Source organism: Pan paniscus, chromosome 21 (genome assembly GCF_029289425.2).
Source record: "Pan paniscus chromosome 21, NHGRI_mPanPan1-v2.0_pri, whole genome shotgun sequence".
NCBI lineage: Eukaryota > Metazoa > Chordata > Mammalia > Primates > Hominidae > Pan > Pan paniscus.
The window spans coordinates 41,366,835-41,386,326 of NC_073270.2; the positions used below are offsets into that span (position 1 = coordinate 41,366,835).

Consider the following 19,492-nt stretch of genomic DNA (forward strand, 5'->3'; position numbering starts at 1 on the left):
TGCCCCTAGAATGTGGTCTGCAGACTTCTGACCATCCTGATCACTCCCTTGGGGGTTCCCCAAGGACAGACCCAGAGCAGAATACATGCTCCCTCAAGGGATCAGGATCACAGCTTCCCCCAAGTCACAATCTGAACTCCATGCATGTCACCTCACATGCTCTCCCAGGCAGTGTTTACACAGTACAGAGACAAATAAAAAAGAATGCTCATTTCACTAATGCTGGAAATAGTGAAAAATCTAAGGCAGCTTAAAGGTCTATCAACTAAATATGATACATCTGAACAACGGAATGCTGAATAGTGGCTAAAAAACAAGCCAGAACTATATTATATTGGTATCCTATGAAAAAATCAAAAATAGGCCGGGCGCAGTGGCTCACTGTTGTAATCCCAGCGTTTTGGGACGCCGAGGTAGGCAGATCACTTGAGGTCAGTTCAAGACCAGCGTGGCCAACGTGGTGAAACCCAGTCTCTACCAAAAATACAAATATCAGCTGGGTGTGGTGGTGCACACCTGTAGTCCCAGCTACTCGGGAGCCAGGAGAATCACTTGAACCTGGGAGTTGGAGGTTGCAGTGAGCCGAGATCATGGCACTGTACACAAGACTCCATCTCAAATAAGAAGAAGAAGAAGAAGAGTATGACCATTTTTTACTTCAATTGTAAACTTCCATTTTAAACTTCAATTGTAGGTGTATCTTTATAACAGATTTGAATACAAACATAAAATAAATAAATACACACACAGAAAAATGGAAGATACACCAAATGTTTTAGGTAGCTCAAAGGAGTGGAAGATAAGAATTTTGTGAACTCCATACTTCTGTATTGTTTCAATATTTTATACCGTTTTGTATTTCTTAAAAGGCCTTATATGAAATAAAAAACAAAAACAAAACAAGCAAAATAAATAAAAAGGCCTCATTAGCTTTCCCCCCCAATCCACACCTCAAATCTTCTTGACTGTTCATTCTAAGCCCAAAGCCTCCACTTCCAGTTCAACAACCCCTACCTAACTTCAGGCCTTATTAGTCTCTTGCGTCCTGCTTGGTTTCTGTCCTAGCACTGCTCCACCTGGTCATCCCAGACGCCAGCTTCCAGTCTCTATCCTAAGTAAAAGCCCCGTATAGCTGCCTTTAGGTTCGGAGCCAAACTCCCTAGCAAAGCTACCTTGCTGCACAACTCCAAAGGACATACCTACATAGAATTTGGTAGTTTTGCAATTTGGTAACCCTGCATCCCTAGATCAACCTTCAAAGCTCTTCCCAGTTTGCCATCAGCTCTACCTCCTGCCACTCACTCACCCACCCACCCAACTAGTCATCCAAAGTTATTTCTGGTTCATCTAACACACATGCCTGACTTTCCTGCCTAGCAAATGTCCTGTCATCCATGGTTCTAATATGACATTATTCCTTTATGAATCCTTGCCTGTTTTCCCCAAGAAGGATTTTCTTGTCTCTGCTCTGGATGACTGCGATGTTTCCTCATCAGTGTTTCTGCGACCACACACACACATTTCTGGGTTTATTAGCCAAACAGAAACCTGATCATGTCATTTTTCCACTGAAAACTCTGGAATGCCTTTCCAAAACACTTAAGATAAAACCCAAAGTTCTTACCATGGTCTTCAAGGCCCTGCAAGACCTTACCCTTGCCTAACTAATCATCTAGCCACTCAACTATCCTCCAGCCAGGTTGGCCTTTCTGATCCACATATACCTAACACCAACCTTATTTACCACCTCAGGGCTTTTGCACTCTGTCTCCCTCCTTATACACTACAGAAAATAAGCTATACTAGAGTAGGAACTCTGGCTAGCTCCAGGACCCACAGCAGTATCTATCTATCCTACAGTAGATACTCATCAGTAAGTATTTAGTGACTGACTTAACATTGAAGCCACACCATAATTTTTACTTTTGTCTGTCTACCCTGTAAACTATGGGGTCCTTGAACTAGGGCTGGATATTATCTCTGTATCACTAGTATTAGTACTTAGTATATAGCTGGTACTAATAACCATTTGCTGAACAAATGGTGAATGTGCTTCTGCTCAAGTCACACTTCAGGCCTTGAAGTGATGTGTAACAATAAATCTATCTCCCCTATCCTGATCTTGTACAGTTCAACTTTGAAATTTAAATGCAGGACTCCTACAACTCAATATTAAATGATAGTCAATTAAAATGGGCAAAAGATTTGATCAGGCACTTCATAAAGGAAAATATGTGAATCAGAAATAAGCAAAGTGATCCACAGCGTTAATTATCAGGGAAATGAAAAATAAAACCACAATGAGATACTGTTACATACCCACCACAATTGCTAAAAGTATAATTAAAAAGACCACCACCACCAAATGCTGGCAAGGATATGGAACTCTCACATATTGTTAGTGAAAGCATTAAATGTACCACTTTGGAAAACAGTCTGGCAGCTTATCAAAAAACCTAACAAACACCTAGCCCAAGAGCGATTCCACTCCTACATTTTTAGCCAAAAGAAATGGAAACATTATGTCCACAAAGATTTGTATAAGAATGTTCACAGCAGCTTTATTCACAATAGCCAAAAACTTGGAACAGCCCAGGTATTCATCAATATGAGAACCAATTGTGATGTTTATAGAAAACTATTCAGCAACAAAAAAATCTATTAGTATCTGTAACATGAATAAAAATGAAGAATAAAGTAAACAGATTCCATTTATGAAGTTTCAGAACAGGCAAAACGAATCTGTGATGTAAATATTCAGAACACTGGTTGTCCTCCCTTCTCCCCCAGGGAAAGGGCAGGTATTAACTGAGCAGAGGCAGAGAGCTCCCAGTGGAAAGGGAAACGTTCTTAGCATTCTAAGAATGTGGGTCACAGGAGTGTGTGCATTTGCCACTTCCATCTAAAGGAACACTGAGTGTACACATCTGATTGTAAAATTTTACAAAAAAAAAAAAACAAAACCCCAACAACCCATAAACAAATGTTGCACTAAAGTTAAGGCATGTTGAAATGTTTACAAGTGTACCGATGACTGAAACTTTTTTGAAATCCACCAAAAAATAAAAGTTGTTGTTGAAGAAATGTGATAAAACAAGATTTTAAGTTGTAGGATCTGAAATGGCGGATATATGGGTATAATTTTTTTCAACTTTGCTACATGTTGAAAATTTTCATAATAAAATGTTGGGGAAACTATTATTTTTTTTTTAGACAGAGTCTCACTCTGTTGCCCAGGCTGGAGTGCAATGGCACCATCTCGGCTCATAGTAACCTCCGCCTCCTGGGTTCCAGCGATTCTCCCACTACAGCCTCCAGAGTAGCTGGGATTACAGGCACCTGCCATCATGCCCGGCTAATTTTCATATTTTTGTAGAGACAGGGTTTCACCATGTTGGCCAGACTGGTATTGAACTCCTGACCTGAAGTGATCCGCCCGCCTTGGCCTCCCAAAGTGCTGGGATTACAGGCATGAGCCACCGCACCCAGCTAGGGAAATTTTTAATTGGAGAACTACAGGTCCTCCCCCTGGTAAGAGGTTGTTGTGAATGACAAAAGCATTAGCAGTGATTATTTGGGGTGGTAAGATTACAGGCAACAACTGGAGCTGCTGTCTTCTCACTCCACGACTTCTCAAATGTCCCCAAAAGAGATGCCCTTGGTCTAGGCCAAACACGTGTAGTGGGCTACGATTATCATCTTCCTGTGTAGGCCTCAATTTCTGGTGGACTATTCCTTCCTAATCATTACCATTACACCACTTTTCCTGGACTAAATCCTTTTTCAGTTTTTTGAACCCAGAATCAAACCCCAGCCATACTGTTGTGGGCTCATGTGTGCCTCAGTAGCATAAGGGGCTGAACTCTCACTGATGTGAAGCCCCTAAGGTGGCCTGGCTTCCATTCTGAGGTCAGAGCTTCCTGTGCAAGCAGTTTTGTTCACAGATTTGTCTCCTTTTCTTTCTCATTGGAATCACAACTCTTTATAAACAAATCTTTTCCATCTGTAGTTTTCTATCCTTTGAGCAAAATTTCCTTTAAATGATCTATAAACCACGGGATTATTAATCTCTTCCAAAACATGTTTAATCTCCTTTGAAATCTACCTGTAAGCCTATCTCTGCTTAGAAATCTGTGATTAAAACTGTTCATGTCACTCTTCTGTCCTACATCTCTTGAACAACTACCTACTTTAAACCAGACTCATGTATTTTTCATATACTGCCATTATAATTAACCCCATGGACTTTCAACCTCCTTTTTAGGACCAAAATCTTCCAGAACCATATTAAATATCACATTTGAGTCAATAAAAAAAATTTGTCATTAATTTTTGTGATATTTGTGCACTCTTTCATCACCGAGCACATCTTGGCTCGATGTCTCTAACAGTCTAACTGGTTTTACCATTTCCACTCTCAGTCCCCTCCTATCTGTTATGTTGAAGTCACAGACATTCCCTGACTCTAATCCAACAAAACCCCAATTCTTATAATCCTATCAAAATGTGTAACTTGCTTATTATGTATTTCTCCTCTTGGACTGTAACTTCAACAAGCAGAGGGACCAGATTAGTCTTGCTTCTGTGCCAACGCCTGGAACACAGCAGGTGCTCTATTGATATCTGTTAGATTTATGAATGCTAGGAAAGGAGTGATACTCAAGGATCCTCAGAAATGACCCAAATCTAGCTCTGACCTGCTACTGAGACACTGAGAGAAGTAGGCTTTCTAGGAACACCCAACACAAAACACCAATTTATCTCTCTGTTATGTCCCCACCCCCTGGCCCTTCCATTTGGGGCTAGTCAGGTGTTGCGAATGGAACAGCTGAGTCTATAGCTCCAACATTTTTCTGCCTCTGCTTTCTACCACTTAGGAGTCACCCTTTATAGTTTGTTTTCTTCTGTTTACTCCCTCTGCCAACCTCAATGTGCCCCAGCAGGGCACATTCTCTCAGTGTCTCTTAAGAAAGGCATACTCATTCCCATTTTTATAACTTAAAATTCACAATATGTCAGAAATAAAAAAGAACTGAGTGGCCATCTAATTCAAGTCCCTCAATCCAAGGCATAGAGGGAAGATGTGGTTTGGCTAAGGCCACATATATGGTTAAGTGAAATGAAGACTAGAACTCAAATATTCTGATTCCTACCTAATCTCGAACCTTGGACTGTTGTTAGACTTTTTTCCTCTCTTTGAAAAGCCCCCCTTTTTATATTCAGTTGCAATCTGATGCAGTGGGCAAGAGTGTGGGTTCTGCAGTGAAGTGACCAGGCTCCAAATACTGGCCTTATTCCTTCCTAGCCACAATAATGACATACTACAACACTAAATTGATGTCATATCTATATAACTTGGGCAAATACTTAACCTCACTAAACTTCAGGTTCCTCAGGTGTAAACTGGGGGATAGTATCTATTTCTGAAGATTAATATAAATAATGTATGCATGATGCTTAGTACAGAGTCTGGAACTGCTATGACCACGTGTTAGCTATTATCGTTATCCTTCAAGCCTAGCTTATATATGCTCCCCTTTTCATGATCTTTCCAGCACTCAACTTCTCACTCTGGACCACTATATTCAATTCATGCCACACGACTGTATTCTGTCGATGTTTCTCCAGCTTCTTGCCTGTCAATTAAATGACAAAGCTCTTCAGAATAAACACTGTTTCAGCATCTCCTGCCACACAGCATATACCTGAGCACATAATGGGAATTCAAATACTTGAGGGAAGTCTGCAGCAGTGTGCTGGCGCAAGCTTGTATGGCTTGCAAGAGCCAACTGTTACATATTAGGAAATTGTTTAAGCAGGTGGCCTTGGTAAGTTTAAAACTGTAGAAATTGGGCAACTGCAAAAAGTCATGGCTTCCTTCACCCTGCCAGCCAGTTTACCAGCATACTACTGTCGATAGGGAATCCCATTCTCTGCTACAAGGGAGTAACTTGCCCTTCATTTTCTATGGCCACCCTTCCCTTGCCTTGGGAGGTTCTAATTTTCCTATTCATAACCAAGAACAGATTTCTCCTGGGTCCAGTGGGATCTAATTCAGTGCCAAATGAGCTGAAATTCATTTGTCAGTCCTTAACACTTCCCTCTTCCACTTCCAAAGTCCTAACCCAGAAAGGCACCAGCCTGCAATTCCCAATTCCTTATCCACCCCAGGTAATGACCAGAAGTTGTACAGAGGCTGCAAGAAGGTGGCACAGAGGGCTGAAGGTCTGGGTGGCAGGGCCACTCCTTTAATAAACCAATGTCATGCTCACACTCCTATTGCCTACCTTGGCATGCTGGATCAGCTCACAGATGCAGGATCAAGTCTTGAAAGCCAATCAGAAAATCCTCCATAGGCTTACAAAGGACCACCCATGGAACATTGTTTCCCGTAAGACTGAAAAGACAAACTACACCAACCACCACCACTCTTCTTTTTCCTTTTTGGCCCCATCAAAGGACATGGAAAAGGTAGACAAGTTTTCTTATCCCTACTTTTCTAACTCGAGGATTCTCCAAATTTACATCAGCAGCTCTAAGGATATTCCTCACAGGTCACAAACTGAACCAAAAATGAAAATCCTTTCTATAAAACTACACATTCCTTATTCATACATATGACTAAGGGCTACTGAAAGGTACTCATAAACTGAAATTTTCAACAATAAATTTGGTTTAGATCCATATACTACTAAGGAGTCAGGCTGACACAAAGTATTTGGCAACACTACAAAGCTTAACATGTGCACACAAAAACTAAAAGGTGGGAAAATATGAAAAAGAAGATGGCCACAAGGTTTCCCACTTTACTGTACTGGGTGAAGGTCAAAAACAAAAAACCAAAGCCACTAATCTAACCCCAACATCCCCAAAGGCTTATCCAAAAGTTGAACAAATCTAACCACTGTACAACTAACTCTTCAAAAAGAACCTAACTTGACGACAAAACTGGATATGGAGAAGGAAAGAAGCAAACTGAGGAGGACTACATGGTCTTCAAAAGCAGGATAGGGAAGTGAGGGCCATCTGGCTGCGACATCTGTCACCCCATTGATCACCAGGGTTGATTTGGCTGATCTGGCTGACTAGGTGGGTGTCCCCTTCCTCCCTCACCGCTCCACGTGCATCTGTCCCGAAGCTGCATGCTCGATTGAAGAGGATGACCATCCCTGAGAGAGGAGGACTGGTCTTTGGTCAAGGATATACAAGTGCTCCCCTGCTAGAACCTGCAAACAGGCTCTCAAAAGCAGGATAAAGCAGGATAGGACTGTAGCGGAGTGGGTGTTTTTCTCTGCCCAGAGACTCTGAACACACCAACACAAAGTCTTCACGTGAGTACTTCAAAATAAGTTCAGGCAGGGTGCAGTGGCTCACACCTGTAATCCCAGCACTTTGGGAGGCTGGATCACCTGAGGTCAGGAGTTCGAGACCAGCCTGGCCAACAAGGTGAAACCCTGTCTCTACTAAAAATACAAAAATTAGCCAGGTGTGGTGGTGCACACCTGTAATCCCAGCTACTTGGCAGGCTGAGGCAGGAGAATTGCTTGAATCCAGGAGGCGGAGCTGAGATCACGCCACTGCACTGCAGCCTAAGCAACAGTGTGAGACTCTGTTGCGAAAACAAAAAAACAACAAAATAAGTTCAGGTCCCCCTCTGCAATCATAAGCTTGACCGTGGAGGCCAAGAAGCCCTACCAATAGGTAAGGGCCCTCCACACTATAGTTGGAGTTGGCAAACTGAAAAGGCTCCTTCCCCAGCAGCTCAGAATCCACGACAGAAGACTGCTGCCAGTGGCCTCCCACTTTCCCTAAAAGTCAGGGAGGGGCTGGGGATAGTTGAGGGAGGGTTTCTACCTGAGGAGTCATACAAGCATCCATGATTAAAACATCTTTGTTTTCCCCTTACTATTAATTATTTTTCTCTGCCTGGATTACCCCACCTGTAAAGTAGGGATAATAATGTTAACTTTACAGTGTTATTTGTGAGGATTACATGAGGACAGTCATAGAAAGTATCCCCTGCCCGGCACAGAGTAAGTACCCAGTGTCAACTGTCCCTGTAGGTGCTCACAAACAGGGAAGTGCACCTTTGGGTCCTTCTGCAGTATCATTAACTCCTTCTTGGTTAATTGGACCAAGGAGGAGTGGATCCAGGAGGAATGCCTCTGGTCTACCTGCTCCAGGATATAACTAGCAGGACAGGGACAGCCCCCAAAAGGAGAGATGAAGACTCTTCCCCTTTGAATTTCTCAAGCTGCAGTGTAGAATCACTACCACACTAGGGAAACCAGGAGAGCAGTACCCAGATCAAAATTTGGAGCTCCATTCCTGGTCACTTTAGTTTAAGGTCCAAACTCAGTACAGATTTCCAGAAACCGAATGGCTAGGTTCATACAATCACAGAAGCTTAAAACTGGACACAAGCTTATCTAATTTAATCCCATACTGTAAAAGAAACACTGAGGCCAGAGGGAAATAATCTGTCCTAAGTCACATAACTGATGGAACCACGAACCGATTCTGAGAATGTTATTTCTATATCCAACCATTTTAGCAACAGTTCACATTTTGTAATTCACCCCAATCTGAAATCTACCCTGCCACTACAAGAGCAGTGAGACTCATATGGTCTCCCCTCATGATCTATGCTAATGTTAGCCTTGCACAAACATGGAATATAATTCTCCCTATTTGTCTGACTGCTGGGGAAGGAAAGTAGGAAATCCTGGACTCCACATTTACAGGACTTGATCAAAGGAATAAATTTTAAGTAGCAAGCATGCATAGTGCAAATAAGGTAGAACTCACCTCTAAAAAATGTGATCTGTATCAAAATTTTCAAAGGACATCTATAGGGTAGTCAATTCTGCCCCCATCCCTCCCGGCTGAAATCTACATTCTTTTAATGTCTATCACCTGTGGGGTGTCTGAGACAACAGTACTATACCGCCTTCCTGATGATCTCCAGGACTGAGGCATCACCAAATACCTGTGCATCTACAGTGCACACAAAAGGAGTGTATATCTCCTACAGCACAAAATGAGATGAGTAAATGAACAAAAGCAGACCAGAGCTCTTGGAAAAGAAACCTACCTATTGTTCATAATGCAAGCCCCTTACCCTTCACTGGAATAAATTCATTTGGGACACTGGGGAGAGTTTAGGATGGGTCTTCAGAATTTACATGTTAGGGAAGCCGAGAAAGCAAAGGAATATTTCAACAACAGGAAACTACACTACGACAAAGACTAGTTTACACTTGTTCCTGTCTAACCATGACTTAGCAAATGGCCAGGAAAGCCACTACCTGGTTCCCGTGGTATAGGAATGTACCTAGTATAAGCACAACCAAGCACTTAGTTGTGACTTAAAACCCTCAACTGTTGAAGAACAGGAACCTTATTTTGCTTTTCCACCAAAGTATAAGTGCTGGGTGCACACCACTGCAAAAATCTGTTAGTATGAGATACAGCTATGGCTAAGCTGTACATTCATGTGAAGTTGTCTTAAAAGCTTGAAGGTGACAGGTGCTTCCAATTCCAATCTGTCAATTCAATGGTCATAGAAGTAAAGCAGCTCATCCACATCAGTAATTAGTAGTTGCATTAATGTCCATCACTTCAGTCAGAGTTACAGCACAGGGACCCTACTGGTCCCACAGGCCAAACCACAGAAGGGAGTTATGTATAAAGGCTGGGCCACTCTCCAGCCCCCACTGCAATCTAATGTGTGGAGTACAGTGGAGTGTGGCATTAACAAACTTCCAAGTGGGATCAAAGAAAAATCAAGGCAATCAGAGGCACTGGTACCAGTTGGTGTGATTTAAAACCTTTTAAGAAACTGAGGCCAGGCATAGTGGCTCACACCTGTAATCCCAGCACTTTGAGAGGCCAAGGCGGGAGCATCGCTTGAGCCCCGGAGTTCAAGACCGGCCTGAGCCACATAGTGAAACTACCCCTCCACTCCACCATCACCCCTACCCCAGCAATTACCTCATCTCTACAAAAAAATTTAAAAAAAAAAAAGCTACTTAGGAGGCTGAAGCAGGATTGCTTGAGCCCAGGACATCTAGGTTACAGTGAGCTGACTGCACTCCAGCCTGGGCAGCAGAGCAAGACCATCTCAAAAAAAAAAAAAAAAAAGAAACAAAAAAACTATTTAACCCTCTTAAATCCTTCCCACTGTGTGACTTGTGGTGTAGCACCATGTGGTTGTTATCATTTGATATGAAGCACAAACTCTAAGTGACAAGGCTTTTTTTTTTTTTTTTGAGACAGGGTCTTGCTATGTTACTCACGCTAGTCTCAATTCCTGGGCTCAAGCGATCCTCCCACCTCAGCCTCCCAAAGTGCTGGGATTACAGGTGTGACCCACCACACCCAGCCTGACAAGTCTTATCCACCAATCAAAAGCTATGAATGAACTACTCCCACCCATTAGGAGGCTGAGGCTAGAGACAGCAGTGAAGGGGCTTCAGTCTAAGAGTTTTAAGTCCTGGTTACGAGCAGGTTTACTATATAAGCAAGCAAAGGGAGGAAATGAACAGCAGCAGAATGGAGGGAATGAACCATCAAGTAGCCCATTTGAATACAGTACAGCTCATTCCTAAAATGAGTTAAATACACTCAACACCTTTGACTGTTCATACTGAATTATGTTCTCTTGCTGGGCATTGCCCCACAACGAAATAGTCATCTCCTATCATGAAATGGCAAGCCATTAATTAAGCAAAATGACTTGAAACTAGTAAGTTACTAAGATCAATATCCAGATGTCTGGAACAACTGGGGAGCCAATTCCAATGCTCAGCTGTGTCATTTACCACTTCTCTATATGACGTCTGCTGAGTCTCTATGCCCTAACCTTTAACATTTTAATTAAAAAAAAAAATAGGGCCGGGCATGGTGGCTCATGCCTGTAATCCCAGCACTTTGGGAGGCTGAGGTGGGTGGATCACCTGAGGTCAGGAGTTCGAGACCAGCCTGGCCAACATGGTGAAACCCCATCTCTACTAAAGATACAAAAAAAATTGGCTGGGCATGGTGGCAGATGCCCATAATCCCAGCTACTCGGGAGGCTGAGGCAGGAGAATCGCTTGAACCCGGGAGGCAGAGGTTGCAGTGAGCTGAGATCACGCCATCGCACTCCAGCCTGGGGGACAAGCGTGAGACTTTGTCTCAAAAAAACAAAACAAAACAAAAAAAGAGCGCTTCACAAATTGCGTGTCATCCTTGTGCAGGGGCCATGCTAATCTTCTCTGTTTAATTCGTTTTTAATATGTGCTGCTGAAGCAAGCACATCTTAAACATTTTCACTGGAAGGAGGTCCGTGAGGCTATTGACAGAATTCAAGGGATTTGGTTGTGATTTTTCCCAGCACTCTTTCCTGCCCTTAGACTTTCAGAGTGCTGTCCTTCTGTCCCTGGGTCTGAAATGTTTGTCAGGTGGCTTTTTCCTCCTTCTGGACTCCAGTGATAGAGCAGTATGTAGAGTAGCAAGCCACCGTGGCTACTCACTGCTAGTTAACGTTGATCCAGAAAAGGAGTCATACTCTAGGATGCTTTTGAGACTCTAACACAAAGCAGCCAAAGCACCAAGAATAAACCCAAGAACAGCATGGTAAAGAATTACCATTTACCAGCTGGGCACGGTGGCTCACGCCTGTAATCCCAGCACTTTGGGAGGCCGAGGTGGGCGGATCATGAGATCAGGAGGTGGGGACTATGCTGGCCAACATGGCAAAACCCCGTCTCTACTAAAAATGAAAAAAAAAAAAAAATTAGCTGGGCATGGTGGCACGCACCTATAGTCTCAGCTACTGAGAGGCTGAGGCAGGAGAATCGCTGAACCCAGGAGGTGGAGGTTGCAGTGAGCCGAGATCGCACCACTGCACTCCAGCCTGGGCGACAGATACAGACTCCATCTCAAAAAAAAAAAAAAAATTACCATTTACCTGAGCAGGAGATGAACTTGCTTATGTTGTTGAATACAGAGGGGTTTTCCCAGAAAAGTCACTGTAACATCAGAGAATTGTGCTACTACCAGAGTACACTCTTTCCAGAACATTTCACAAGTCAAAATGATCAGATTCTATACTAAAAAGATGAGACTGAAATAAAGCCATTTTTAATAAAAAAGGAAAGCCGTAAGTTTGATTCTACCATACCCTGTAAAAGCTCTACTTTTGGGAGATTAGTGATGATGCACATAGTTGATAAACTATTTCTTGCTGTAAAACACTGGAAAGCAGGTAACAATGAATTACATTAACTGATCTCTCCTGAACAAGAAAAGGAGACATATTATCACACGGTCCACCCCTTTCAGATGGTAAAAGCCATTTTGGATATCTGTAGGCAGCTGATTTCACTTGTCCATTGCTTAGTCAAATCCCGATTATTTAATAATGGCTCAGCTACTACCTGGAATTATGTTATGTCTAGCCCCCTCTAAAACACACTGGGTATCCAAATTCTAATACAAGCTAAACTCTTTCAAGATAAAAAGTTTTCAACATTTAAGGGCTTTGTTTGCCAACACATCATACACATAAAATTCTGAAAAGGTGGATACTATGGACTTGAATCAAGTTTCCTCCCTGCTGTTCCAAGTATCCTCTTCTCTTGACACTTCAGCATTAGCAGGCAAGGATAAGCAACAATTTTTACCTCTCCAAGATTATCAAATCTACCTCTCCAAAGGCACAAAATATTTTCAGGTTTAAAAACAAAACAAAACAAAAACCCTGACGAGATAATATTATAGCTCAGTAAAGTACTTTTGTGCAGTTAAAGCATTAAAAGCATCAGCCTGTTTTATTTTTTGACAAGTTTATTGAACAGTATTCAAGACTTCATCTTTATAAACAAAAACCTCTGCTGAGTGATGCCAAGGCAGTATTTGCTGGCAATGTTGTGGCCATATTGGCAACAAGCCATTTTGTTGTGTTTGGTTTCTAAAGTCTGGACTACTATAGAACTGCCAGTAAAACAATTTAAATGTGGCAATTTTGCAAGGGTGGAAAATAATTTTTAAAGTGACCACTTCCAGAAATTCTTTCCAAAAGATTTGACTAGCAGCAATTTTACATTTTCTTTACTCATTTCCCGAGTGTTCTTAAAATTGATGAGATTTTACACTTGGCCCATACCTGTACACAACCACAGACTCCAGTAAAAGGGAGCTGGAATTTAAGGCTTTCACGCATCCTTGTTTTTATGCAAGGCTGACTATTTCCACCTAAAAATGTAATGTTTGCTTACTTCCATACAGTCCTAGATTTTCATCCAGTGGGTTAAGACTGGCCTTAACTACATTGAATATTACTACCTGAAATTTTAAATAAAGTTTCCTAATCGAATTTTCATTGTTGATGCTTTGACAACTTGGAGTACAAAGCTAGGAACTACATTTCACTTAACACTGTTTCATTTTTTAAAAAGCCACTAATAATAATTGTACATCCAAACTACTGTGTAAACACAGAACACACCTCCAAATTATGCTTGTGAACTAAATGTTTCACTAAAGTTCAGAAAAGTTTACAAATTTGCTTATTTATGACATACATTTGTAGATTTCTCTAATCCTTTAAATCAAAAGAAAAATGAACACCAATAAAAAAAATCAGAAGGGAGAGGAAAAAAAATTAAATCTAATGGAAAATATTCTCTTCCATTAATGTCAGAATCACCAAAAACAGACAATAAAATTTACACATAAAATTGAAAATATCATGATAGTGTTTACAAATGCACACAACTTTGAGCAAAGCTTTACAAATCCTTCATACCATACAAAGCAAATGAGAAAATAATGTCAATTCATTTCTACCCCAAACCTAGTTCTTAGGAGAAAATTCGCAGGAAGAGAGGTATGAGTAGTTTCACAGAATACATTTTCAAGAATTTTTTAAAAACTGAAACTCCAATGCCCAGAACAAGATAAACAGTATCCTTAGCAGTTAGCACTGTTAATAAATCTCAGATACACAAAAATCAAGTTCCAGAGGGCAAAGCATTTAATTACAGTCCACAACGAGCACTGTTGTGATTCATATAAAACATAGTTCTCTCCAATTTCTACACAAACCGCTCTTTTAATTTATTTAATTAGATGAACAATGAAATCGTTTTCCTTTTCGGCATTTATCTAAGATGTAGAAATAACAAAGTAGTTGCAATAAAGTGTATGAAATATTTAATAAGAATGTACGAACATATAACCAAAATAAATTGTGAAAAAAGATAAAAGACTTTCATCTTCAAACAACCCATTTTTCTAAAATGAAAATAGCTTTCCAATGGAGAAAATATCTGTGGCTGAAATACAACTCTCAAGCAGTGCTGAAGTTTTTTGCATTGTCTTTGGAATGAGAAATGATTACTTAACATTAACTTAAATTAAACAGCATATACAAACGTTATATTGCTTTTGAAATTGAGGAGGCAGTATCTAGTGATCGGTCAAAGCAAATCTGTATTCATGAATTATCGAAAGACCCACAACATAGTCACCTCTTGAGTCTAAACAATCCTTCTCTTAAACAAAAATCCTGTACTGTCAATCCTCTAAGATTGTAGTGATAAAAAGCCTTTTCAAATCTTATCAAATGAAACTGTTGCCACTCTTAAATTACACAACCGCTGTATTTCAGTGTTCCACTGACTCACACCACCAAAAAGGCACTGTATATATATATAGTTTAATAGGAAATACTTATTTTAAAAGACTGACCCCTTTGTAACTACACTGATTTGTAGGAAATGTTGGGGATGTTTCAAACGAAGACAAAGGGGCCATGTAAAAGATAAAATTTGGTTTTCATGATCTCTCATCTATCTCTCCTTCTGTATTGTTTATAATGTGACACATTTTCAGAGCATTGACTAGGGAAAGTAACCATAACTAGAGCCTTGTAAGGCCAAGTGTTTTCATCACAAGGAAAGTAACCATAATTAGAGCCTTTTATGACAGTGAGAAAATTTGTTTTTCATATCATCTCACCTATCTCCCCTTCCGTATTGTTTATAATATAATGTGACACATCTTCAGAGCACTGACTAGGGAAATCATAATTAGAGCCTTGTAAGGCAAGTGTTTTCATGACAAGGACACTTACCAACCAGAACTCATGTGGTCCTCCTGCCTTAGTGTCCTGAATACCAAAGAAAAGAGTATGAAAGGGTCAAGAATCTCAATTTTCTCCTCTGGCGGCTGCACTTGTACTCTGTATGAAGACTTTTAGTAAACAGGCTCCTGATCGAACAACTATGCCAAAAAGCCTCCAAATAACAGGACTAACACGTATCAATCTATGAACCAGCATACGGATCTTTTATTCTATACTACTACTGCTAACAAAGATAATTTCAACTTCAGTTTTAAAAACCTAGATATAACACTTTCTTATGAATGGGCCCCTCTGTTTAAAGGCCAAAATTTCACATAATCGGGACAGGAGGAAATTGATACTACAATTAGTCCATCATGAAAAGGACTTCAAATCAAGTATCTTAAACACATTATTAAAAGTGGTTTCTGGTTTTCGATACCATCCAAACAACATGAACAATTTTTAAACTGACTAACCTAAATCGTGGCGGTCAAACCAAAAAGGCTCTGGTAGATAAAGGACTCCATAGTTTATTTTTATGGCAAAAGTCTTATTCCACACAGTTTAAAGTGTGACATTAGAAATCAAAGTTTGAGGTTATAGCACAAACGAAGTGTGGACTTTTATATTTAGGGAAAAAAACCAACAAAACAGTTCTGCTCATTTACAAATGAGTCAATTAGACAAACAAAGCAGCAACTTCTGAAGCAAGACTGTCTATACAGCAAGGACCCTTAAGAAGCAATAAAGGTACATACAATGAATCTGTATACAGAAATTTTATTCAATTTTAAAAGAAAATGAGGACTTTAGACAAAGCTTTACCCTATAACAAAGCAAATCTGTCCAGCTTTAAACCAAATTCTGAGAGTAGCCAACTTCTATTTTCAGCAGCTGGCAAGAGCACCCTCAATGAGTTCTACTGACATTTCTATTTTCTTCATCCCATATGGTACAAAACAAAACCAATCTAGACTCCTTGATAAGCTTTATGTGGTCATTTGAGTTTTACAAATGGTTTCTCTAATGATATGCCAAAATCATTTATGTGTTCTCTCCAGATAGCTTTACTGTAACATACAGCAATGTTTATCCTGGTGAGTGAGTCTTCTGTAAACAGTCAACCAATGCTCTATGTTATGGAAACCAAGCTATATGCAATTGAAACAATCCACAGGTTCTAACCTGGAAATACTAGGAAAACAATCTGGATGCATTAATCACAGCAATATGAAGATCTACCCTATAAAAAATGATGTGAATGGCTACCCTAATACAAGTTTTACTTTTCTTGAACCTATAGGCCTGTCATTTAAGTCAATGACAGCAGCTGTGGCTTCATCCCGAGACTCAAAGGCCACCATGGCTTCACCTGTGGGCATACCTTTTTCATTGTATTTTAAACACACTGAGCCTGGGATTACTTGATAGCCATAAAAGAAATCTAAAATCTCATCAATAGACACAGTAAAGGGCATGTTTTGCACTTTAATTACTGTCGGTCCTGGTTTTCCAGAACTAGATGCAAAGCCAGGGGGACCACCAATATGGATTGGGCCAGGGCCAGGGCCGGGGCCGGGGCCAGGCCCAAAAGCTGGTGGCCCACCCAAATGCCCAGGGGCACTTCCAAGACCAGGAGGGCCACTTCCAAACCCCGGGGGACCGCCTAAGCTACCAGGGCCATTTCCAAAATTCTGAGGGCCCCCTCCAAATCCCGATGGCCCACTTAAATTGTTTGGTCCACCTCCAAAACCCGGAACATCCAGTCCTAGACCAGGCAAACCACTGTTTCCAACTGAAGGCATACCAGGCCTAGCATCACCAAAGGCCCCGCCTCCTAATCCTGGAGGAGGGATTGGTGGCCCAAAGGCATTTGATCCACCAAAATTACCAGGAAAGTTAAATGGAGGCCCATTGTTGGCTTCCTTTGATCCTACAGTCAGGAAGGCATGCTCTTCACCTCCTGCACTAGGTATTCCTGCACTGGGCATTCCCGCACCAGGCAGTCCTGCACTGGTTATTGCTGAACCAGGCAGTCCTGTGCTGGGCAGGCCTGCACCGGGAAGTCCTGCACTGGGCAGTCCCACACCGGGCAGTCCTGCATTGGGCATTCCTGGAACTGCAGGATTACCTGGCACAGGCATCTTTAATCCCTTTTTTCCTTGGGCAGGGGGATTTTTCTCAATCTCTCTCATATCTTCTAGGGTAACTACATGAACAAAAGCTTCTCTCCCATTAAGTTTTTTACGGTGTAAGCGTTCAGACTTACGTGCATCATCTTCATTTTTAAACTGAACCAATGCCTGTCCTAGACCTTGCCCATTGTTATCAACAAGAACATGTACAGCATTTTCATCCACTGGGATTCCTTCTAGGAACTGAAGAACATCCATCTTTGTAATGCTGAATGGAATATTTGTTATGTGGGCACAGACTTTGGCAGAGTTGACATCCCCCTCTGGATTTAGTATCATTTCCCTCTGGTCATAGCTGAAGTTCTGCAGTCTTTTTCGAATCATATCTATCTTTTCTAGCATACCTTTCTTAGTAATTGGATGAACTTGAATAAAGCGATTGCCCATGTACTGTTTATGACGACACAGAGCAGCCTTATAGTCAGCCTCATTTCTGAACTCTACAAAGCCTTCGCCAGTTGCTTTCCCATTGGGTCCATAAGCTATATAAATACTATCTTCCACAATATCCAGCTTTTTAAAAAAATCAATGACATGTTTGTTTTCTGCTTCAAATGGTAGCCCTTTCAAGTAAACACAAAAACCAGCCTCATGTGGTGATCTTGACCTTGATCTTTTCTGCCCACTGGGCGATTTTGACCTGGGAAGTGTCTGAGGAGGGGGATGAGTTTGTCCAGAAGGTCCCATATTTTGCTTAAAAGTGATATGGCCTCCAGCAGCTACCCACTGTCTTTCTGTGGCAGGGCTAACTTCCACATAGCGTTGAATCATCAGCATTCTGTTTCGTTTCAAAGCTTCAAATGTATCTTGAGGGGAGAGAAACTTAACCAATCCATTCCCATTATTTCGACCTACATGATCTTTCAACAAATGCACTGCATCAACACGGAGCCCATGAAAAAAATCTCTGACATCATTTTCCATTGCAGAAAAGGGCATTCCATGCACACTGACATACAGATCATCAGGGTTGATGGGGAGTGGCTTCACACTGCTCTGAGAGTTCATCTGGATAGGGTTAACAGGATTCAACGGACCAAGAAACATAGGATTCAGGTTATTGTTCAAATTCATAGGTGCTCCAGAGCCATTCATTCCAGCAGGTAGAGGTGCCACAGGTGGCGGATTCAAGGGCGGCATGCCCGACATGGGTGGCAGTGGGGTCATGGGTGGCACAGAAGGAACTGGGGGAATCGGGGGCACAGGAGGCACAGGAGGCAATGTAGGTACTGGAGGAGGAACTGGAATTGGGGGAATGGATGGCATTGGTGGCAGAGATGGCATCGCTGGAATTGGAGGAATTGGTGGCGGCGGGACTGTGTTCATTGGAGAGGCTGTGCTTGGAACAGTTGAGCTAAACGTTGGGCTCCCAAAGGAAGCCCCCATATTTGGAGGAGCTGTTCCTACGCTGGCTGTGGAAAATGTCTGTATGTTTTTGTTGCTTTCATGAACAGAAGTGGTGGCAGTAACTACACTGGGTGATGGATTATTAAAGTTGGATACTGTTGTGGGCAAGTTTACCCTGCTACTCATTCCTGAGCTAGGTGGTGGTCCTGATCTACTGGCATTTGCTGGTGGTATATCTAAGTTGGCAGTTTCAAAACGCCTACGACTCAGTTCAATCATATTCTGCATTTCCGTTTTACTACTCAACAATAGTGTTACTTTTGACCCTTTAATTGTACCACCTGTGCGCATCATACCAAGCCTTGCATCTTCATCAGTGGCAAAAACGATGAAAGCCTCACCCAGTTCACCCCCTACAATATGCACGCCCCCATCAGGAATGGTCAATCCAGAGAAGAAGTGGCGAATGTCCATGGTCCCCGCCACAATTGGGAGACCTTGCAAACGGATGACCACAGCCATGCTGCGCTGAAACCACACACACCTGCAGATGAGAAAAGGCAACGGCCAGGTCAGACTCCTGTTTATCACACCAAGTTTTTAGCTACAAGAATGACCAGCTACCATATTAGGCCCTCAAATATTCCCTCAAGCTATCACAGGCAATGTCTTTAATTTAGATATTCTAAAAACTGAACATTACGTGCCATTTACAATGTAAAACGTAGACAATTTCAACTTCCAGAAGGCATTAATTTTGGAAACAGTTCAGTCCCAAGACTCAAAAATTCAAGAAAAAACAACTGTAGGACAGTAAAATACATATACATCATTC

The 19,492-nt window shown here is 41.5% G+C and overlaps 1 protein-coding gene and 1 non-coding gene across 14 annotated transcripts in view; both read right to left on the reverse strand.

Annotated features, from left to right (window-relative positions):
* RBM12 (RNA binding motif protein 12) overlaps positions 1-19,492 on the reverse strand; it is a 38,997-nt gene that overhangs the window by 10,196 nt on the left and 9,309 nt on the right. For 3 of the 13 annotated variants that reach the window (XM_008957233.4, XM_008957234.4, XM_014343014.4), the window contains exon 3: positions 15,880-19,201. The exons of 6 other annotated variants lie outside the window; for them this stretch is intronic. In XM_008957233.4, coding sequence (XP_008955481.1) covers positions 16,381-19,179 — 2,799 coding nt within the window. In that variant the 5' untranslated portion in view covers positions 19,180-19,201 and the 3' untranslated portion in view covers positions 15,880-16,380. Of the gene's footprint in view, positions 1-516; positions 610-15,879; positions 19,202-19,492 lie in introns of those variants that run through there. 4 more of the 13 variants (XM_014343019.4, XM_057300846.1, XM_057300845.2 and 1 more) reach the window with 4 other exon arrangements.
* On the reverse strand, positions 11,197-11,299 carry LOC112438062 (U6 spliceosomal RNA). The gene has a single exon (XR_003026559.1). It is a non-coding gene; the product is annotated as a U6 spliceosomal RNA (small nuclear RNA).